The sequence below is a fragment of the Salvelinus fontinalis genome, chromosome 12, assembly GCF_029448725.1.
Source record: "Salvelinus fontinalis isolate EN_2023a chromosome 12, ASM2944872v1, whole genome shotgun sequence".
NCBI classification, from domain to species: Eukaryota; Metazoa; Chordata; class Actinopteri; order Salmoniformes; family Salmonidae; genus Salvelinus; species Salvelinus fontinalis.
In genome coordinates, this window is record NC_074676.1 from 15,469,820 (window position 1) to 15,494,275 (window position 24,456).

At 42.0% G+C, this 24,456-nt stretch overlaps 1 protein-coding gene across 2 annotated transcripts in view; it reads left to right on the plus strand.

Moving 5' to 3' along the window:
• Window positions 1-3,558: 3,558 nt before the first annotated feature.
• The window catches only part of LOC129866873 (inositol 1,4,5-trisphosphate receptor type 2-like), a 156,750-nt gene continuing 135,852 nt past the window's right edge, over window positions 3,559-24,456 (plus strand). For both annotated transcript variants that reach the window (XM_055939881.1, XM_055939882.1), the window contains exons 1-6: window positions 3,559-4,352; window positions 18,642-18,712; window positions 20,722-20,840; window positions 21,232-21,318; window positions 22,080-22,238; window positions 23,264-23,362. In XM_055939881.1, the coding sequence (XP_055795856.1) occupies window positions 4,261-4,352; window positions 18,642-18,712; window positions 20,722-20,840; window positions 21,232-21,318; window positions 22,080-22,238; window positions 23,264-23,362 (627 nt within the window). In that variant the 5' untranslated portion in view covers window positions 3,559-4,260. The remainder of the gene's footprint in view (window positions 4,353-18,641; window positions 18,713-20,721; window positions 20,841-21,231; window positions 21,319-22,079; window positions 22,239-23,263; window positions 23,363-24,456) is intronic.

Genomic DNA, 24,456 nt, shown 5'->3' on the forward strand with positions numbered 1-24,456 from the left:
CCGGAGCAGCCAGGGTCGCCCTCCTGTCCGGAGCAGCCAGAGTCGCCCTCCTGTCCGGGGTCCGCTGCTAGGATCCCCAGTCCGGGGTCGGTGGCGAGGGTCCCCGCTCTAGAGGCGCCACCTAAGTGGGCCAAGCCAGAGGTGGTGCGGGGTCTACGTCCCGCACCAGAGCCGCCACCGCGGTGAAATGCCCACCCAGACCCTCCCCTATAGGTTCATTGCCTGGAATGTTTGTGTCCTTACCGGAAATTGTGGACAGTGAGTAACAGACATGCTGTTGTCTGATGTTAGTTTTCTTTATGTACAGTAGGTGTACCTGTGGGCATGGTCAGACAATGCCAACCGAGGTGGAGAACATCTGCTGCCAGGAGATTCCACAGTTTTGTGTAGGATACTTTGTAGTTCATTGTAAGATACTTTATCAGCGTTACCATTCAATATTACAGTAATACTTATTTCAATAGTTTATCAGATGTCCGCAGGTGCCTCCAGAAGAACCATGCCATTGCATGGTAGATCACCCTGGTCTTGTGACATTCTGTGTCAATGGGTATGCATTACAACATGTCATGAACATACAGAGTGTACAAAACATTAAGAAAACCTTCCTAATATTGAGTTGCACCCATTTTGCCCTCAGAACAGCCTCAATTCGTCAGGGCATGGACTCTACAAGGTGTCAAACGTTCCACAGGGATGCTGGCCCATGTTGACTCCAATGCTCCCCACAGTTGTCAAGTTGGCTGGATGTCCTTTGGGTGGTGGACAATTCTTGATACACACGATAAACTGTTGTGTGAAAAACCCAGCAGCGTTGCAGTTCTTGACACACTCAAACCAGTGCGCCTGGCACCTACTACCATACCCCATTTAAATGCGCTTAAATATTTTGTCTTGCCCATTCGCCCTCTGAATGGCACACATACACAATCCATGTCTCAAGGTGTAAAAATCCTTCTTTAACCTTTCCTCTCTTCATCTACACTGATTGAAGTGGATTTAACAGGTGACATCAATAAGGGATCATAACTTTCATCTGGTCAGTCAATGTAATGGAAAGAGCAGGTGTTCCTAATATTTTGTGTATACAAGTAAGATTATGGAGAATTGAGTCTGAGAGGACTGACTTCGTAAGTATAATGAATGTATTGAATGGAATAAGATTATGGTAAAAAAAAAATGTTGCATCCACGATCCTCATGTCACTAAATTAACAGGTTCTTCACATAACTGCATCTGAGAGGACTGTATAAGCAAGTATAGTGAATGTAAAATAAGTTTACAAACACTTTGGTTGGAGTCATTAAAACTCATTTTTCAACCACTCCACAAAACTATAGTTTTGGCAAGTTTGTTAGGACATCTACTTTGTGCATGACACCAGTAATCTTTCCAACAATTGTTTACAGACAGATTATTTCACTGTATCACAATTCCATTGGGTTACAAGTTTATATACACTAAGTTGACTGTGCCTTTAATCAGCTTGGAAAATTCCAGAAAATTATGTTATGGCTTTAGAAGCTTCTAATAGGCTAATTGACATAAGTCAATTGGAGTCAATTGGAGGATGTATTGCAAGTGTAACGGATGTGAAATGGCTAGCTAGTTAGCGGGTACGCGCTAATAGCATTTCAATCAGTTACGTCACTTGCTCTGAGACCTGAAGTAGGGTTTCCCCTTGCTCTGCAAGGGCCGCGGCTTTTGTGGAGCGATGGGTAACGATGCTTCGTGGGTGACTGTTGTTGATGTGTGCAGAGGGTCCCTGGTTCGCGCCCGTGCCGGGGCGAGGGGACGGTTTAAAGTTATACTGTTACATTGATGCTGTTGACCCGGATCACTGGTTGCTGCGGAAAAGGAGGAGGTTGAAAGGGGGGTGAGTGTAACGGATGTGAAATGGCTAGCTAGTTAGCGGGTACGCGCTAATAGCATTTCAATCAGTTACGTCACTTGCTCTGAGACCTGAAGTAGGGTTTCCCCTTGCTCTGCAAGGGCCGCGGCTTTTGTGGAGCGATGGGTAACGATGCTTCGTGGGTGACTGTTGTTGATGTGTGCAGAGGGTCCCTGGTTCGCGGCCGTGTCGGGGCGAGGGGACGGTTTAAAGTTATACAAGGCCTACCTTCAAACTCAGGGCCTCTTTGCTTGACATCATGGTAAAATCTAAAGAAATCAGCCAAGACCTCAGAAAAAAAAATTGTAGACCTTCACAAGTCTGGTTCATCCTTGGGAGCCATTTCCAAACGCCTGAAGGTACCACGTTCATATGTACAAACAATAGTACGCAAGAATAGTATGTTCATCTCTGTCTCCTAGAGATGAACGTACTTTGGTGCGAAAAGTGCAAATCAATCCCAGAACAGCAGCAAAGGACCCTGTGAAGATGCTGGAGGAAACAGGTACAAAAGTATCTATATCCACAGTAAAATGAGTCCTATATTGACATAACCTGATAGGCCGCTCAGCAAGGAAGAAGCCACTGCTCCAAAACTGCCATAAAAAAGCCAGACTACGGTTTGCGACTGCACATGGGGACAAAGATAGTCGTTTTTTGGAGAAATGTCCTCTGGTCTGATGAAACAAATCTAACGGTTTGGCCATAATGCCCATCATTATGTTTGGAGGAAAAAGGGGGAGGCTTGCAAGCCGAAGAACACTATCCCAACTGTGAAGCACGGGGTTGGCAGCATCATGTTGTGGGGGTGCTTTGCTGCAGGAGGGCCTGGTGCACTTCATAAAATAGATGGCATCATGAGGAAGAGAAATGATGTGGATATATTTAAGCAACATCTCAAGACATCAGTCAGGAATTTAAAGCTTGGTCGCAAATGGGTCTTCCAAATGGACAACGACCCCAAGCATACTTCCAAAGTTGTGGCAAAATGGCTTAAGGACAACAAAGTCAAGGTATTGGAGTGGCCATCACAAAGCCCTGACCTCAACCCTATAGAACATTTGTGGGCAGAACTGAAAAAGCAAGTGCGAGCAATGAGGCCTACAAACCTGAGTCAGTTACACCAGCTCTGTCAGGAGGAATGGGCCGAAATTCACCCAACTTATTGTGGGAAGCTTGTGGAAGGCTACCCAACACGTTTGACCCAAGTTAAACAATTTAAAGGCAATGCTACCAAATACTAATTGAGTGTATGTAAACTCCTGACCCACTGGGAATGTGATGAAAGAAAGGAAAGCTGAAATAAATAATTCTCTCTACTATTATTCTGACATTTCACATTCTTAAAATAAAGTGGTGATTCTAACTGACCGAAGACACGGAATTCTTACTAGAATTAATTGTCAGGAATTGTGAAAACTGAGTTTACATATAAGGTATATGTAAACTTCCAACTTCAACTGTATATATATATGGCGATTTTTGCATGTAAATCTTGGTAGGGTAAAAAACAAAAACAAAGTGGGACGCATGCCAGCAAAACCACAACACTAAACAATACATTAATTGCGCAATAATGGTGACAAATGGTTATATACATTTTTAATCCACACACAACACTTTTTAAATAGAAAATATTACATCAATTTACCTCAATCGTTTTGTTGGGGGGATTTAAACATTTGAGGCGAGACAGATTAATAAATGTTTTGTTGAGTACAAAAAAGAGTAGTGCCAGCCAGGTGCCAGTGGTTTCTGTGAAAATTACAGGCGGGGGCGTTTCACCTCAAGACACCGTATCCTAAGCTACTTTAGACGGGTCGCCACTAAGTACCACAGCCACAAAGTCATAAACCCCATTTCTACAATTTATCTTGTTAAAATGTGCATTTAAACCCAACCACAATAATAATCTTATACCCAACCCTAACCTTACATTAAGTTTTCATAAATGTTTAAGATGTAGCCAATTTGACTTTGTGACTGTGGTAACCCTTCAGACGGGATAGGCAGGCTGCTCTCTATCTGCAGCTCTGACAAAACCAGTCTCCTCCCCCAAAGTTGATACGAAAATAAGAACATTATGCCGTCTGTCACACGGGAAGAAGTTGGATTCATGAACTAAAACTAGTTTTTTTTTTTTATATACTTACTCAAAGTTTTTGCATTGTCGTCTTTTTCTAATTTGGACTGGAGAATACCGCAAAACATGTCTCGTTTTGGGGCGTTAGTCTTTTCAATCTGATGAGTGAAACGCATGTTTGTTGCCAAGGTACACTGTAACGTGTCAGCAGACCACTTCATCAAAGCAAGACCACTGCATGTCCTGCTTACCTGGAAAGCCAACTTTTGGACAGAATTAAGCGAAAATGTCAGACAACAGATCTAGTTTTCTTCATATTGGAGACATTGTGTCGCTTTACGCGGAAGGCACTGTCAATGGCTTCATCAGTACATTGGGGTATGTTCCCTCTAATTAAATATAAACCATGTTTTATTAAAATGTGACAACCATGGCATGTAGACCTACAGGCTCGTTTGTTGGCCAATACATGAAATGAGTCAATGTTGGTAACACATGGCGGTGTGAGGTTCAAAAGTCGGAAGTTGAAGGAAAGGCCTAACACAAGCGATTCCATCAAGGAGGAAATGCCGCCTATGAACCTCATACATTTTATACAATATAACAGGAATGCAAAGTATTATAATGAAGTAAACTGCCTGTATTTTTCCAGTGTAGCCAATACGTGTGCAATGTCCAGTCACACATGCTTTCAGACACATTATTACTCTGGGCGCCAAATTGTTTCCTGGGAAAATATCGCGTTGTGATCCATTAAGTACTCAAAATAGTATTAAGCTTTTTCACGGAAGGTCGTGGCTCTCTTGGCAGAGCAGCACGCACTGTGAGACAGCTGAGGAATTTCACTTGATTGCTCACAGCTGTTTGATCAACATGTGTTCCTTGACCTGTAATGTAGTGACTTTGTATATATTCACCAGGGTGTCCCCAATGCAACTTGAATAATGGTTAGGTTGTTGAATGTACTCTTGTGGCCAATGCTTTAATCTGCACAGTCATGATAGGAAACGTAATTGAAAAGTTTTCTATTTGTTTTGTTCATCACATTTTTGACTTTGGGGTAATGAACACATTTCCATATGTACAGAGAATTGAGAGGTACTTTCATGTGTTTTACCAAACAGTGAAGGGTCAAATAAGGTATGCCTACAGGTGCACTCTAGTTTAAAGTAAATGTATGGCTTTCTGTGAGTACAGAAGATCATTGACTAGCCTACTCTGAGTGTAGGAGTACTGGTTGCTGAACCAGAGCAGGCCTAATACTGACTTGGTGAAATGGTGTACTATTGTACTTTTTTTTTAAGCCATTGAAAGTTTACTATCAGTAATAACAGCTAATTCTAAGGACCATCAGAGATTTTCTACAAATATTGACTCTCAGATGATAATTGACTAAAGGTTGTTAGCTTTGATATTACCCTAAACTTACAATGCACCACAAAGTCAACATGAATTTCTTCTTGCAAACACTATAGTGCTTAGTTGAAATGTGTCTCCAGTGCTTTAGAGAATTTCTATACTCTGCCGTCTACGCCCCAGAACAGACAGGTGTGAATACACTTGTTCTGTGGAATGAGTCTGCCCTACCTACCTCTCCCTCACATTCTCTCTCTACTTTCTCTGTCTGTGCTTTTTAAACAACCACGCCAAAAGCATAGCAGACGTTTGCCTAACCATCACTGTTACCATAGTTACTCCATGGATATCAGTCTGAAAGAAGTCTCTGTAAAAATGACACAATCATCTCTATAAGGCAGAATGTTGAAAAAATGATATTTACACTTTACCGGTTGTACATGCTGTTGGTCCTTTTGGTGGTATGAGGTGGCGATAGGGTATCCACAGGAAAGTGTTTATCTGACTTTTTGCTGTGCCGGTAGGTTCTGTCGCTTGTATTGTAAATCTGTTGACACATTGCACATGATACACAATATGTAAACAATAGCCGAATGTAGTCGACCGAAGTGCATTTCCTCGCAATCAGCTGGAAGTGTGTGCCGTTCGGTTAGGCTTGGCCATATTGTGCAAGTGTTGGCCAGGTGCGAATTGCATCAGTATTGAAAGTACCCGAAATACAGACCAGCGTACTGAAGGTCGGGTTGATAAAATATTGCTGTGGCTATTCTGTATCAGATTACCTCTGACATAGGGACAAATTGGCAGACAACAGTTAAAGTTAGTTAAAATTAAGTTTAACATTCTGATTTGTAATGGGACTGTTTGGGAATGCTGAGCCTACATGTTAGAGATGTGTAAGTATTTACCTCTCGGATTCTAAAGAGGCTAAGCAGATATTGAATTGTACGTCAGGCATAAATTAGCGTTTGGATCAGGAAAGTTTAATTTCATTAGCTCTAAAATCCAGAACGTTGAATAAAATTATATTTGAACTAACTTGACCTGTTGTCCATGTGGTTGGTCCTTGTGAGACAATCTATCCGCAGGAATGTATAATTATGTTAACTTTTCAAAGAACTGGTTGTGCTTTCAGATTTCTATCAACTGGAGCATGCAAGATGAAAATTCAGGCACGAGACACATGCTTCAGGTGATAGAAATCTGTTCTTTGAAAAGTAGCTGTAATAAGTGAAAACTAGCTGTTATTGGCAGAGGTTTGAAACTCTCTTATTGGACTATTAACTAATTTACCACCTGGTCATGTCGCCAGGCAGGCCAAAGCTCCATCACACTAAAACAGGCTGAAATTTCAGGTGGTCTATTCAAAAAGCTTATACATAAAAAGGGCATTATCATCATTTTCACTGTATTATTCCAACTTCAATGTGGAAATGTATATAAAACACAGGAAATGCATGTTTTTGACCTCACATGGCCTTTAAAATAGAATTTGATTCAACATTCTGGTTTGTAGAGGGCGTTGAGAGGAAAATTTCCTGATCCAAACGCTAATTTTTGCCTAACGTTGAATCCAATGCAATTCAACGTGGGGTTTCCTGGCTAACATGAGCAGAGGATCACTCCTGAACTCCTCTCGTGATGTCTACAATCATGTTGGTAACTCGGAACCCCATTGTGTTCATGAGACACAACAGCCTCATTCCAGTAACTTCAAAATGCCTCCTTGTTTACTTGTGATAATCACTGATGTGTAAAGTGAGTGGATAAGTCAAATCTCATTGCTTTCATCAATCATACTATGCCAGATTAGCAATGCCAAGCAGGAAGGAATGGAAATGGGGCCAGTGTTTAGATGGGGACAGACTGGCTTGTAACCTGGGTGGATGAAGCCTATAAAGGCCACAAATGGACCTGTGCCAACAATATGAATCATGACTGACATTGTGTTACTGAAAAGTTGATGCAGTCAGAACTCCTTTTCATCTCAATGCAAATGTCAGGGCCATAAAATGTCAATGCAAAGTGCGTAGTACAGAGCTCTGCTGTTTTGAACGAAAGGCATAAAGTCAGTAATGAATCAGTGATTCATTAACTAATGCAGTCTAAAGTAGCCAGGTCTGTGTTGTGTGCTTTATCAACACTACACACACCTAAAAATAAGCCTCATTCACGGCCCAGAAAGTCATTGGTAGAGTTCCTGCCCGACTACATTGCTGGCGCATGCTCGATCTTACAAAGCCTGGACAGGTATGTAACATATCAGCTAACCACATATCATATGTAAGGCCATGCTTTTTGGTATGGAAATGGAGGTACTGTGCTTCGACTGTTTCAGAATTATCCACAAGTGTTGCTGCAGGTAGGACATCCTAGGAAAAGTTCTGTAATTGACCCAAGCTGAACCTGGGTTCGATACCCAATCAGGAATTCATAGAATATACTTCCATGGCTGGTTTCGTTGACTCTCCCCATTTAACTGCCCCTATTTGACAATTCAACAAGTCAGTTGGAGAGGATCAGCTTGAGCAAAGTGAGGTGCAGAATCACTGATTTACAAATAGTATTCCCTGCCAAATAATAGGTTTTGTGCAATTTTAAGATTTGCAGAGCAATGCCTCCACTGGCAAACACAGGCAGGCACAACCAGACAGTAATTGATTGATTGGAGACAGCTTGTGTCAATTACAGAACATTTCCTAGGATTTTTTACCAGCAGCAACACTAGTGGATAGTGCTGGAAATGCTGGCTTCTGCACTAAAATCATGGCCCTAATCATGTGATTTAGGTTGTTCTCCTGTTTAGATGATGCAGATGCATTCCAGATCTTACATAAAATACCTATCCAGGCATACTGTCAGCTAACCACATCATGGTCGCATCCCCTGCTCAGACATTGCATGCATCAACCAATGGTTGCGTGCCACATCGTTGACTGTGCAGTCGGGCACCAAATTGCTACAACGTGGTTAGCTGATACGTAAAATACCTATCCAGGTGCTGTAAGATCTGGCAGGTGTCAGCAACATCTGAGCAGATGAACGCGCCCCACATCTTATAGCAATCTGGTGCCCGCCTGCACAGTCTGACATGGCACGCAACCATTAGTTGATACATGCAACGTCTGTGCATCTATTTGGGCAGAAACTCAATTGCCTGGCCCTAATGGCACCCCATATAGTGTACCCTCCAACTGCTCACCTCTCCCTCAACGCACATTCCAGGAGAGGTTCCAAGATCCTTCCCCCGGACCACCTCCTCCAATTAGATTTGAGCATTATGTAAGGCGAGGAGTTGAGGAAACCAATGGTTTGACGGCTAGTAACGTTTTCAGACAGGCATGGTATCATGAATGTTGGCTGGCATTGCTATTACTATATGCGTCACATGCAACCTCAGCTCAACTGGCTTTGATAAGTCTATAAATCCATATTGACATATGATAGTAACTATAACCGCTTACTTCAAATAAGTTCCTCAGCTCACACCTCCTTTTATAAACACTCAGAGTTCCCCTCAGACTGATTCTTTGCCTAAGTCCAATCCTCTTCTGCTGTGCTTATCTTGCGGACATACTCAAGCAAACAGACCAAACAAGTCCACACATTCTAGTTTAGTGGCACTGTTCATGGACTGTTCATGGACCACTATTTCAGCTACATAGCCTAAAAGACTGCGGTTAACTTCATCCATGCTCTAAATGTTATCTGGTTCGTAGTGTACTGTCAGTCTTATATTGGCAGGTTCCATATCATTAGCTTAAAGGAGAGCTGTGCCTCACCAGCAAGTTGAAGCGTGTCCAGAGATCTGTTGATTAACAACTCATTGACCAGTAATTTGGCCATTCTACAGCTTTTTACTATCAGAAGATCTCAGTGTGGTCACACATTATGTATTTTCTCAGCCTTGTCATGGTTTGGCGTCCTTTGCCTTGCCATAATGTGTAATGGAGCGATAATTTGTCTACCCTGTCCGTATCCTGTCAGCTGGATGTGCTGCTGGTTCTTTTTAACTGAGTTCCAGGACCAGGGTCGCATTCATTAGGTCATGCAATAAAAAGTGTTTCTTATTGGAGTCCAAGTAGTCCTTCCCTGTTTACGTCAGTCTTCCATTTTGGTTCCTAATGAATATGACCCCTTTATTTGAAATGCGCTGGCTGTCATGGCACTGGTTAAAGCCCCACTGTTTCAACTGAGCAAAGTCATAGGCCTATTCATTAGGGCACACTGTAGCAAAACATTTTGCAACGTAAAATTTAAATGTTTCTTATTCGACAAGGTTCAGGCAGTCCCTCCCTATTTCAGTCTGTTATTCTTCCGTTTGGTGCCTAATGAATGCGACCTCAGGCTCTCGGTACTTAAGGTTACTCATTTATGCGCTAAACAGACTGAGGAGTCTTTAGTTTATCTCAGTCTTCCTGTTTTACTGTGTAGCACATGATTTGACATCCTATTGTTTCTCATTTAGATGAGACTTTGATATGGGAGCTGAGGAATAGGAAATAGCCACAGCCTGCCAGTTAGGAATGAATGATCAAGAGCCATGGCAGCAAGAGGAGCTACCTGACTGACTCACTGCACAGGACTGCTAGCTTTGTCTGAACCAGAGGGGCCGTGCCTTGCATTTTCCCCTTAGCCATTCATCTACTCCACTATGTCCTTGTAATCCAGTAAATCCAGTAGTGTCTAAGATAAATTAGGGATGTAACAAATTTAAAAACAAGATCTTCATGTTTAAACATACATTTTTCTTTGAAATCGGTTTCCCGTTAAAATAAGAAATGTATAGAATTCCATGTGAATTCACAATGCAGGTGCACTGCTGCCAGCAAATGTTTGGGTCTAGCGATGTATCCCTTTCAGATGGTTAAGCATTGCACCTGTACTACCATTACTGTACCTCAATTCCACCTGGCAAATTTTGCATTTCACCACCTCATTTAATGTACATTTCCTAAATTTTTCCATGGGAAGTTGAGCCTGGGAATTTTGCTTATATTAATAAAAAAGTTAGCTTATAACAGTGAACCTTTTTTGTGGGATACACATAAGGCAATTCTAGGTCCTGTGGCATATGTATGTGAAACTATCCCCAATGGAATTGCAACGCTCTGCATGCACAGTGCATTCTTCCATCACATGTGCAGCTGATCTTGCACACTAATGAGATGCTATTGATCCCACACTACTACACTGTCTGAGCCAAGGACTACATGCTTTATGGTAAGTTTTGATTACAGTACTGGGTGGGGTGAATATATTTTATGACACATTATCTTTTGTTAGTAAATAGTAGCCTACAGCAAAGTGTGTTTAAATAATTTCTGCCGATATGGACAGCCATGTATTTTGGGAGAGAGTGGTAAGCAGCCTGAAACTCCTGAAACCTGTAGCCATTGCACGGATGGAGGGAGACAATGCCATCCTGTCTGATGTTCAGACTCTGCTTGCAGATGTAAGAGAAGAAATCCGTACTGCCCTGCCCACTTCACTGTTGCAATAGCCCATCCGTGACGAGGACCTATGATGCGTTTATTCACACCACTGTTTAATCCTTAAAGATTAAACAACTCTTTAAGGATTAAACAGTGGTGTGAATAAAGGCATCGTCACGGATGGGCGATTGCAGCAGACGACCACACCGGGTTTCACTCCTATCAGCTAAAAACAAGAAGAAGCAGCTCCAGTGGGCACGGCATCACCAACACTGGACAATTGAGGAATAGAAAACATTGCCTGGGTTGAGGGTTCTACTAATCTAACGTGGAATTGTTTTAAGATGGTCATACTAAGAATTGTTTTGCTTTTTGATTTAGAATGTTTTCAATAACGTTAGATCAAAGCTGATTCAATGTCTGCAAGATCACATTACAGCATTCTACATAACAGACCCGAATATAACAGCATAGTATAACATTACTGGAAGGCAAAAAACACCACGTAATTTCTTATGAGATTTCAGGATGATTGTGCGAATGGTCGCATTTTTCTGCCACGTGGCCAAAACTAAGAGCGCCACTAGGCAAAATATGTGCTTTGATTGAAACTAAACACAAGTAGGCTATGCTACAGCTAACACCCTCTGCTCCAAAATGTTCCAGTATCTCGGAAATGGCTGGCCTCCTGTGCTTTTCACGCACGACCGTGCATCGGGGTTACCGAGAATGGTGCGACAAACAAAACAAAAAAAACATCCAGTCAACGGCAGTCCTGTGGGCTGAAAAACTGTCTTCTCACTTTAACGTCTGTAGCGTCCGAACACTTTGGCCTAGAAACTATTATACCGCTCTAGGCCAAATTCAATGTTCCATCAAAAAATACAAATTATACCTTAAGGCAGGGTTCCCAAACTTGGTTCTCGGGACTCCAAGGGTGCACTTTGTTTGTTTTTTTGCCGGAGCACGACACAGCGGATTCAAAGAATCAACTAATCATCAAGATCTGATCATTTGAATCAGCTGTGTAGTGTTAAGGGAAAGACCAAAACATGCACCCTTTGGTTCATGAGGACTGAGGTTTGGGAAACACTGCCTTAAGGGGTTATTAATGCAACGGCTGTGTCAGATTTCAAAAAAGCTTTACGGAAAAAGCAAACCATGCAATAATCTGAGGTCGGCGCTCAGAGCCCAATCAAGACAAAAAGATATCCGCCATATTGTGCAGTCAACAGAAGTCAGAAATAACATTATAAATATTCACTTACCTTTGATGATCTTCATCAGAATGCACTCCCAGGAATCCCAGTTCCACAATAAATGTTTGATTTGTTCGATAATGTCCATCATTTATGTCCAAATAGCTACTTTTGTTAGTGTGTTTGGTAAACAAATCAATACTCACGATGTGCGTTCACTAGTTGCAGACGAAATGTCAAAAAGTTCCGTTACAGTCCGTAGAAACATGTCAAACGATGTATAGTGTCAATCTTTAGGATGTTTTTAACATAAATCTTCATTAATGTTCCAGCCTGAGAATGAATTTGTCTTCAGAAAAAGCAAATGGAACGGGAGCTACCTCTCATGTGAATGCGCGTGACCAGCTCCTGGCACTCTGCCAGAGCTCTGACTCAATCCCCTCTCATTCAGCCCCCCTTTACAGTAGAAGCCTCAAACAAGTTTCTAAAGACAGTTGACATCTAGTGGAAGCCTTAGGAAGTGCAACATGACCAATATCCTACTGTATCTTCAATAGGGGCTGAGTTGAAAATCGACCAACCTCAGATTTCCCACTTCCTGATTGGATGGTTTCTCAGATTTTTGCCTGACATATGAGTTCTGTTATACTCACAGACATCATTCAAACAGTTTTAGAAACTTCAGAGTGTTTTCTATCCAAATATACTAATAATATGCATATCTTAGCAACTGGGACTGAGGAGCAAGCAGTTTACTCTGGGCACCTTATTCATCCAAGCTACTCAATACTGCCCCCAGCCATAAGAAGTTAAACAAGCCCATTCGCCAGAGTAGCCTGTTCTTTATGAGTAGAGCAGAGTGTGCGAAAAGTAGAGAATATTGCAGATGCGCAGAAGCTTCGGGACCTTTAGCTGTCGGGAAGAGGGGTCCAGAAAATTGTCTCCACAGCCACAGTTTTAACTTTAGTAGTACATGTAAGAAGAATGCAGTTAGCTACCTGGCAATTTTCCCCTCCCCTGTTAGCTGGTGATAGCTACTGTTGGATATGTTGCAAATAGGCCTAGCTTATGCATCACCATCTCCTGGCTGCATTTACACGCCAGATTCAGTAGCATGAACATCTGAACATAGTTCATGATGTTTTTTTATTTTCGTTAATTTTGGAGTCAACTGTAATAGTTTCAGTATAGTTTGTTTTTCAAACTTGTTTTTACATTTTCATTTTTTTAGTTTTAGTTTACTGTAATACCCTTGATATCTTGTCTTGCATGTCTCGCAAATTTACCAAAGTAGCCTAAAGTTTGCCTCTTCTCTGGTTTTATTTAAATTACACAACTTTCCCCAGGCCTTTACAGCCTGATTGTTTAGTAAGGCTGTAACACAGCAAATAATAGGTTTAGCCATAACTGCACTGTGATTTACATTGTGGGGGTGGCAGTTTTTAAAATTTTAAAACACCACTGCTGTTTAAATTGGGCTGAGCTTAAATCTATGAATGTGTACAAATCTGGAGTCAAATGGGGATATGGATATCATAAAGAAGGAGTGATACAAAAGTTACTGAGTGTGCTAGAAGTAACGTGCGGAAAATGAAAACACCCCAGACTTTAAGCTATTTGTAAGTATTTTTCAATTGTAGGGCAAGGGCATGGAACTGCATTGGATAGTTTCATTGGAGGGCACGACAGTGCCTCTTCCCCCTCAAGAGACTGAAAAGATTTGTCATGGGCCCTCAGATCCTCAAAGTTCTAAAGCCGCACCATTGAGAGCATCTTGACTGGCTGCATCACCGCTTGGTATGGCAACTGCAAGGCACCCAACAGCAAGGTGGTACAGAGGGTGGTGAGTATGGGCAGTACATAACTGGGGCCGAGCTCCCTGCAATCCAGGACCTCTATACCAGGCTTTGTCAGAGGAAGGCCCAAAAATGGTCAGACTCCAGCCACCCTACTGCATGGCAAGTGGTGTCAGTGCACCAAGTCTGGAACCAACAGGACCCTGAACAGCTTCTACGACGCATGCCATGACTGCTAAACAAGACTACTAAATAGCTAATCGAATGGCTACCCGGACTACCTGCATTGACCCTTCTTTGCTCTAACTCTCTTGCACTGACTCTATGCACACACACTGGACTCTATCCATACATACTTACACTGACACTCCAACACACACACACACATAACATGCATACTGACGCCACACACACACCTTCACCACATACGCTGATGTTACTGTCTTATCTATCCTGTTGCCTAGTCACTTTATCCCTACCTATACCTATATAGCTAGTTCAATTACCTTTTAACTCTGGATAAGAGCGTTTGCTAAATGACTTAAATGTAAATGTAACCCCGCACATCGACTTGGTACTGGTACTCCCAGTATATAGCCATGTTATTTTTATCTTTAACTCGGAATTGTTGAAAAAGGACCCGTAAGTAAGCTTTTCACTGGTAGTCTACACCTGTTTACGAATCATGTAAGAAATGTGATTTGAGACAACAATCAGCTAGTTATTTCTGTAGCAGTGCAGACTACCAGAGATGATTGACACACACACACCAAGGATGAAACTTGGACCACGAGGAGACGCTTGAGTCAACACAATAAGAGGATGCCTCACACTGGGCTTCCTTTTACATACTGGGCTTCCTTTTCACAACTTATCTTCAAGTTGCCAGATGGTTCTGTTTTTGTTTAAGGCTGGCATAAGATTAGCCTGGTCCCAGATCTCTTTGTGCTGTCATGCCAACTACAGTGCCTTCAGAAAGCATTCATACTGGACTTATTCCACATTTTGTTGTGTTACAGCCTGAATTCAAAATGGATAAAATATACTGTATAATTTTTTGGGTCACCCGTCTATACACAATTCCCCATAATATCAAAGTGAAAACATATTTTAAGAAATGTTAGCACATGTATTGAAAATAAAATACAGAAATATATAATTTACATAGGTATTCACACCCCTGGGTCAGTACATGTTACAATCACATTTGACAGCGATTTACAGCTGTGAGACTTTCTGGGTAAGTCTTTAAGAGCTTTGCACACCTGGATTGTGTAATATTTGCATTATTCTTTAAAACAATATATAGCTCTGTCAAGTTGGTTGTTGATCATTGCTAGACAGCCATTTTCAAGTCTTGCCATAGATGTTCAAGCTGATTTGAAGTAAAAACCCACTAGGCCACTCAGGAACATTTAATGTTGTCTTGGTAGGCAACTCCTGTCTGTATTTGGCCTTGTGTTTTAGGTTATTGTCTTGCTGAAAGGTGAATTCATCTCTGTCTGTTGGAAAGCAGACTGAACCAGGTTTTCAGGTTTTGGCTGTATTCTGTTTATTTTTATCCTAAAAAACTGTCTATTCCTTACCAAAGACAAGCATACCCATAACATGATGCAGCCATGACCATGCTTGAAAATATGAAGTGGTACTGTGACGTTGTTGGATTTGCCCCAATTGTTATTTGCCACATTTTTTGCAATTTTACTTTAGTGCCTTATTGCAAACATATGCATGTTTTGTTTTTGCAAACAGGATGCATGTTTTGGAATATTTACATTTTTTACAGGCTTCTTTCTTTTCACATTTCGATTAGTATTGTGGAGTAACTACAATGTTGATCCATCCTCTGTTTTTTCCTATCATAGCCATTAAACTCTTAACTGTTTTAAAGTCACCATTGGTATCATGGTGAAATCCCTGAGAGGTTTCCTTTCTCTCCAGCAACTGAGTTAGGAAGGACACCTGTAAATTTGTAGTGACTGGATGTCTTGTATCACTGTCCAAAGTGTAATTAATTACTTCACCATGCTCAAAGGGATATTCAATCTCTGCTTGAAACATTTTTTTGGGACCCATCTACCAATGTGCCCTTTGCAAGGCATTGGAAAAACCTCCCCTGTAATTTGTGGTTGAATCTGTTTGAAATTCACTGCTCGACTGAGGGACCTTACAATTATCTGTATGTGTGGGGTACAGAGAGAGATTAGGTAGTCATTCAAAAATCATGTTTAAACTATTACTGCCATTATTAGTCCATGCAACTTATTATGTGACTTGTTAAGCACATGTCTACTCCTGAACTTGTTTAGGCTTGTCAGAACAAAGGGGTTGAATACTTATTGACTCAAGACATTTCAGCATTTCATTTGTAAACATTTCTGAAAACAATTCCAAATTGACATGATGGGGTATTGTGTGGAGACCAGTGACACAATCTCAATTTAATCTATTATCAATCCAGTCTGTAAAACAACAAAATGTGGAAAAGGTCAAGGCATGTGTATACTTTCTAAATGCACTGTATGGTCAATTAGGCATTACAATGACCACCAAAGGAGTTGGCAAGAGAGTACAAACAGATCTGTGACGAGGCTAGCATAAGATGTGACACGTTTTAGAATAGCACACAGTCTTTCACAGGATGTAGCCAGGTCATATTTTAAAACAATTTATTTAACCTTTTATTTAACTAGGCAAGTCAGTTAAGAACAAATTCTTATTTACAATAACGGCCTACCCAAACCCTACCCTAACCCGGACAACACTGGGACAATTGTGCGCCGCCCTATAAAAGCTAGAAGTGAAGAATAGCGGCACATTCTCTGCCAACAGAATCATGTTTAGTTGATCTTGTGGTTTCAAAGCCTGTGGGAATTTACGGACACATAGCTGTGTTAAGTGTGGATGGAGAGTGTGTAGTTATACAGTCAAATAATTTTTCTGAAGATGTTTCTTTTGTAAATTGTCAGAAAAACAATTGCTGTGGCAGGCTGGTGGGCTGGTCGCATAGCAAATGTAGACATGGACTACAAAAGCCAGGCATGCAGTGCGGAAACAAGGCGGTTAGATGTTAACCCATCAACATCTAGGCCTTATCAGACACACACAGAAGCCATGCGCTTTTCCTGTGGCCGCACCACAGCATTTACACAATCGACAGTTTCCTTTTCAACTAGACCAGGGCCTGTATTCACTAAGCATCTTAGAGTATTAGTGCTGATCTATGATCAGTTGTTGTATTTTAGATCTGAATTAATATGATTACATAGATAGGGGTCAACTTGATACTAGATCAGAACACATGATCTAGCGCTTATCATTGTAGAACACAACTGTCTGTTACGTAACTGTCTGTTATAGTTAGTTACACAATAATGAAACCTGGCAATGCTCTGAATTCAACATGACATCCAATAAAGATCATCACATGCGATGCGTGCCGATTTCTTCCTTACATGCTACAGGTAACTGCCAAAATAAAGGGATCCCCAACATAGTGTCCTAATCTAATTAAGGCGTTGGGCCACCACAAGCCGCCAGAACAGCTTCAATGTGCCTTGGCATACATTCTACAAGTGCCTGGAACTGTATCGGAGGGATGTGACTCTATTTATCCACGAGAAATTACATAATTTGGTGTTTTGGCGCCGCTCCTGAATCTCCCATAAGTGTTCAATTGGGTTGAGATCTGGTGGCTGAAAAAGCCATGTCATATCGTGAAACGGCAAGTTGAGCAGTCTTCGTCACTGATGCTCCCGTCAAATGTGCCCCAACAATTACCCCTCTTTCAAAGTCACGGAGATCTCTTCTAGCCATGGTAGCCAAAATAATTAGCAACTGGGCCTGCCCTGCACGTTTATACATGACCCGAAGCATGATGGGATGTTAATTGCTTAATTACCTCAGGAACCACACCTGTGCGGAAGCGCCAGCTTTCGATAGATAAAGTATATCTCATTTACTCAACTGTTATCTTTATTTTGGCAGTTCCCTGTATGTTGGTAGTGGGTGAATCCATTTGAAATCAATCAGTTTTTGACAGCATGTCTTTTGATTTAAACAAACTCCATACATGTTTGCCCATGGAAGAAGTGGCCAGAAAGGGACCTTTTGGACCTAGATATTACACAACATTCAGGAGATAACGGTGCTCAAAGTAGACCCATTTTGCATCTCTGGTACCCCATTTGAAATTAAATTGTAACTTCTAATTACTACCACAAAGATGACTGCCAGTCCACCCACCGTGTTGAATGTCAACTTAAATGGTCATGTCTATTCTGTTATCTATATTTCTATGATTTCAGTAGGCTTCTTGTGGAGGATTGACATTATTATTTAGAACAGATATTCCCATTCAAGTCAACATTCTCTGATGTCTGGACCTCCAACCATCTTTGTGGTACCATTTGAAAGTTGACATTTCTATTTTATTCCAATGTTAGTATATTTATCAGCCAAAATATGACACAAAAATAATAAAAAATGTCTCAACCGAGGGCAGGCACAACACAAAAACCTCAGATGTAAAATAGGGTCTAAGCCTTACAAGTTGTCCCAAACTCTCCTGGGCCCCCCTGGATGCATGTTTTTAGTTTTTTGCCCTAGCACTACACAGCTGATTTTCAAATAATCAAAGCTTGATGATGAGTTGGTGATTTGAATCAGCTGTGTAGGGGTAGGGCAAAAACCAAAACGTTGCACCTGGGGAGGAGGCCCCAGGACCGAGTTTGGGAAAACCTGGTCGAAGCTACAACATGCGATTATGAAAAGAGTTGAAACATTTTTCGGTAACTGACATAAAAGGTTCAATGACATTTTTATTTAAAAAAAACTAAAATGGTGTGTGTGTGATGTAGGATGTTTTTGTGTTCTTTCCAGGCTTGTTGATGACAGGTGTGTGGTGCAGCCGGACGCAGGAGACCTGGCCATTCCGCCCCAAAAGTTCAGAGGTGAGTGGGAGGAGTCAATGACAAGCTGGCCAACCACAGAGGACTGCGTTGTAACTCATATAGTTGTATTTGAATGAATTAACTCAACGCTTTTCTGCCAAGTTAGCAGTGATGGGCAGTTTAGTAGTGAAGCGTGCCAAGGTTGCTGCAGTCCACACACACACACACACACACACACACACACACACACACACACACACACACACACACACACACAGACACCCTCCCAAGGCTGAGCACGCCACTATAGCCCCATGTTGTTTTAACAGTGTGGTTTATAGGGTGAGGTTTAAGTGTTTAACTGACTTTACAGAATCCCATTGAGTAAACAGCCACTAACCACAAACGTGCTATATACCCCCACCAAGTCACACACTCAAGTCAGTTAGTGACACACTGCCATGCAAATTACACTGACAAAATATATAAGTGCAACATGTAAAGTGTTATTCCCATGTATTATGAGCTGAAATAAAAGATCCCAGAAATGTTCCATACGCACATAAAGCTTATTTCTCAGAAATGTTTACATCCCTGTTAGTGAGCATTTTTCTTTTGCCAAGATAATCCATCCATCTGACAGGTGTGGCATACCAAGAAGCTGATTTAAACAGCATGATCATTTCACAGGTGCACCTTGTGATGGGGACAATAAAAGGCCACTCTAAAATGTAGGATCGTCTGAGAACAGCCACCCGGACAGCTGATGAAACTGGGTTTGCACAACCGAAGACGTTCTGCACAAACTGTCAGAAACCGTCACAGGGAAGCTCATCTGCGTGCTCGCCGTCCTCACCAGGGTCTTGACCTGACTGCAGTTCGGTGTCGTTAACTGACTTTGATGGTAACTGGCACGCTGGAGAAGTGTTCTCTTCACAGATGAACCCCAGTTTCAGCTGTACCGGGCAGATGGTGTTGTTTGGGAGAGAGGTTTGGTGATGTCAACGTTGTGAATAGAGTGCCCCACGGTGGCGGTGGGGTTATGGTATGGGCTGGCATAAGCTACGGACAACAAACACAATTTAATTTGATCAATGGCAATTTGAATGCACAGAGATACCGTGAAGAGATCCTGAGAGACATTGTCATGCCATTCATCCACAGCCATCACCTCATGTTTCAGTAGGATAATGCACGGCCACATGTCGCAAGGATCTGTACACAATTCCTGGAACCTGAAAACCAAGTTCGTCCTTGGCCTGAATACTCACCAGACATGTCACCCATTGAGCATGTTTGGGATGCTGTGTATCGGCTTGTACGACAGCATGTTCCAGTTCCCGCCAATATCCAGCAACTGTGTACAGCCAATGAAGAGGAGTGGGACAACATTCCACAGGACACAATAAACAGCCCGATCATCTCTATGCAAACGAGATGTTGCACGTTGCGTGAGGCAAATGGTGTCCACACCAGAAACGGACAATTTTTCTGATCCACGCCCCTACCTTTACATTAAAAAAAAAAAAAAAAAAATCTGTGACCAACAGATGCATATCTGTATCCCCAGTCATGTGAAATCTATAGATTTTTAATTATTATTATTATGTTAACCTTTTATTTACCTAAATTCTTTGTTTCAATGACGACCTTGGAACAGTGGGTTTAACTGCCTTGTTCAGGGGCAGAACGACAGATTTTTACCTTGTCAGCTCGGGGATTCGATCTTGCAACCTTTCGTGTTACTAGTCCAATGCTCTAACCAATAGGCTACCTGCCACCCCAACATATAATTCATAAATGCTTAAAATACAATATGAATCTGTTTTTTACCTCATTAAGCCATGATTAGGGCCGGATGAATTTATTTCTTATATGAACTGGAACTCATTAAAATCTTTGAAATTGTTGCGTTTATATTCAGTGTACATTATGTGTAGTATGTTTGTCTGTGTGATTCATGGATATGTATTCCTCACTCACCTCACTTTCTGTTTCTTTGTGTCTTTCTTCCTCTTTTTCTCCCAATTTCTTTCCCCCTATCCATCTCTCTTTTTCTCTCTCTCCAGACTGCCTGTTCAAGGTATGTCCGATGAACAGGTATTCAGCTCAGAAGCAGTTCTGGAAGGCCAAACAGGGCAAACAAGGCAACAATGACACAGAAGCAGACCTATTCAAGAAGTTACAGGTATGACCTTTCTCCAAGTCCTAGTGTAATTCATTCACGGTCCTGGGCACGACACCCACAGGGTGTACAGGATTTAGATCCATCCCAGTACTAACACAACTGATTCACCTAATCGAGGGCTTGATCGTTACTATCGTTGATTCGTCAAATCATGTATGTTAGTAGTGGGCTAGAACAATAGTCTGTACACCCTGTGGGTCCGCAGGACCTGGATGGACAAGCACCGCTTTAAGGCAACCAGGATCAGTTTGCGCAAGGCGAGGCACAGATTCGCTGATGGTGATCACATAAGAAGTAGTAATTTGGGATGCAACGTGATTTGTAGATCGGTGATTCTGCACAATCTGGCTACAATGTAGTTAGCATCAAGCATGTTTTTCTTTTTTCCCAGCATGCAGCAGAACTGGAACAGAAGCAAAACGACACAGAGAATAAGAAGCTGCTTGGAGAGGTGGTCAAGTACAGTAACGTCATCCAGGTAACGGCCAACTACAGCCAGCTCCCCTTTCTTATCAGAGACGATATCTCTCTGTTTGCTTTGTGCCCGTAACCTTGTGTATGTTTTCACTTTGTTACCAAGGCTGCCTTTCAGTCTGTAGTCTGGCTTCTAGTGCCTCAAATTGCCAATGAGGTGATTTGACAGAGAACATTTTGAGTGGCACATAGTAAATTAAACTTGTATCATTTTCAATTTTCAGTAAACTGCGGGTTTGTTCCATGTGGTTTCACGAGGTTCGTGGCCTCCAACTTCGCTTAAAACTGTCGTATTAAAGGGTTTCAAAGGAATTGGTTTGGTCAGGTTCAGTCTCTTGCCACATGATTTGGCTGTTAAAAGATGAGACTTTTTCATTTAGTGCTCTGTGTGCTTTTTTAAAACTAAAGACAATTTGAATGATCTATTCAGAAAACAGAATATTTTATGTGATAAATAGAATTTGGGTAATGTTCTGATCCCTAATACCAAGCAGAAACTGAATTGAAAGGCTTTTGTGGTCAATTCCAAATAAAGTATTGACCAATTCTGAGCTCATAACAAATTGAAATGATAAATTAGCCCTACATCTCACTTTAATTAAGAGTACCAATTTCATATGGTAACTGTTTCCTAGCAATAAATGTGATTGGTAAAGATTAGAGTTAGGTGTTGGGGTGGGATTCGAACCAGGGACCTTGTGTATGACCGTGTGTTGTGAATGATGTGTCCTAGTGAGTTGGCCCCATTTTTCTTTTCCCCCTCAGCTTCTGCATATAAAAAGTAACAAGTACCTGACTGTGAACAAGCGTCTGCCGGCGCTGCTGGAGAAGAACGCCATGCGTGTGTCTCTGGACCCAGCCGGCAATGAGGGCTCCTGGTTCTACATCCAGCCCTTCTGGAAGCTCCGCAGCGAGGGCGATAACGTAGGTACCTTTAGTGCTGATCTTGGATCAAGTTCCCCTTGTCTATATAATCGTAATCATTTGTGATCTGAAAAGCAAAACTGATCTTAGATCTGCACTCTTACTCTGAGACAATTTCTGAAAAGGGCTCCTGACCTGACTGTAACTACAGGCCACTGCAATCCCAAACATGTGACCAAACGTGGAACAACTCCTAGCCCTACTTACCATAGATATGTTATGGCAAACCAAACCTCATGATGAACCTCAGTATTGTTCAGATGTTTAAGTTGAGACAATCTTTTTTTTAGGGGCTGTCTTAATATTGCAATTGTCCTGTTTTAATTAGATTGGTATTATGTCCATGTCAACGTAATGTCTTCATCCTGCTGAAATAACTCGACTGGTTGTCTCCTCTCCTTTTGCTTTAGCATCCTATGGTGGAAGGTATTCTTCTTGTTTGAAGTGCATGGTGGGAGTTTAGGCCATGAGACTTGCTGTGAAAGCATGGTAGCACTAGCTTTGCATGAGCATTGGAAAAACTTAAGTACGTGTTTGCATTTCCACGACTCTTCTACAGTTTTTTTCCCCCTTAACTGTTATTGACTAACAAGATCTGGGCAATTTAGATTACAGCAACACTATAGATACTTAGTCTGTTTATTATGGTATGTAAGTGGTTTGAATGTAGATGTTTGAGACTATGGTGCATACAGTACACTGCGTTCAGCGATTCCCGCTGCCACACACATTACTGTTCTAATGAATGTCAATGCGCTGTGTACACCCCACAGGCTACACTTCCTTCATGTTACCATGGTTTGTGCTCATCTGCTATTGTTGTGGGGAATACTTATCTCTAGATAGATGGGTAACCCTTTGCATGGGACAGGGAGTGACTGTGGACCTTCGCTGTTTGATGTGTGTCAGGTCATCTCATTCCTCTGTCCTGTGATCTGCCTCATATGTGTATTATGTTTTATTCTACTTTACTCTATTCGTTATAATGTGTATGCTAGTGTCTGACCTGTGAGCTTGGTCCCTAGGTGGTGGTGGGAGACAAGGTGGTCCTGATGCCTGTGAACGCAGGACAGCCTCTCCACGCCAGCAACATTGAGCTGCTAGACAACCCCGGCTGCAAGGAGGTAAGATCCATTGAACTGTTTTATTTAGAGCTATAGTACTGAGTGACTATGTAAAACATTTACTGGATACTATGCATGGCAAAACGGTGCGGAAGGATGACAGCCATGTTATCTGTCCCAGCATGCAATCTCCAACAATTCCTGTACTGTCGTGTTTTTGAAGACTCCAAAAAAGCTGCTGGTCAGCAGGTCTGTAGGATGAGCGAGTGGCATTGTTTCGAGTCCAGGCGGCAATTTGAATCTCGGCATGTTTTTGTTTAGGCGTGTTTTTGTTTTCTAACCTTATCCTTAACTACTTGCTAGTATACCTAAACTTATGCTAACCCCAACCTTTACCCTAACCACTCGCGTCTAACCCTAACCACTCGCTAAATCAACTGTGTCATAACATGCGTTTGGAAAGCTGCCTGGTTATAGGTATTAAGAACATTAAGTCTAGTGGTAGCGCCGCAGACTCTAGTCCACACATAGGCACTGGTAACGGGGTTACAAATGCCACCTCTGCCCCTACTCTGTCTCTGCCTCTACCTTCCGACTATCACTGTCCATAAAAAATACTTTCTGGTTGCAGAACTGGCAACGTGGCAGCAGCTACACAACATAACAACGTGTAGTGTGTGGACACCTGCTTGTCAAACATCTCATTCCAAAATCATGGGCATTAATATGGAGTGGGTCCCCCCTTTGCTGCTATAACAGCCTCCACTATTCTGAGAAGGTGTTCCACTAGATGCTGGAACATTTCTGTAGGGGCTTGATTCCATTCAACCACGATCATTAGTATGGTCAGGCACTGATGTTAGGCCTGGCTCGCAGCCGACGTTCCAATTCATCACAAAGGTGTTCAATGGGGTTGAGGTCAGGGCTCTGTGCAGGCCAGTCAAGATCTTAACAAACCATTTCTGTATGGACTTTGCTTTGTGCACTGGGGCATTGTCATGCTGAAACAGGAAAGGGACTTCATCCAAACTGTTGCCACAAAGTTGGAAGCACAGAATCGTCTAGGATGTCATTGTGTGCTGAAGCGTTCAAATTTCCCTTCACTGGAATTAAGGGGCCTAGCCCGACCCATGAAAACAGCCCCAGACCATTTT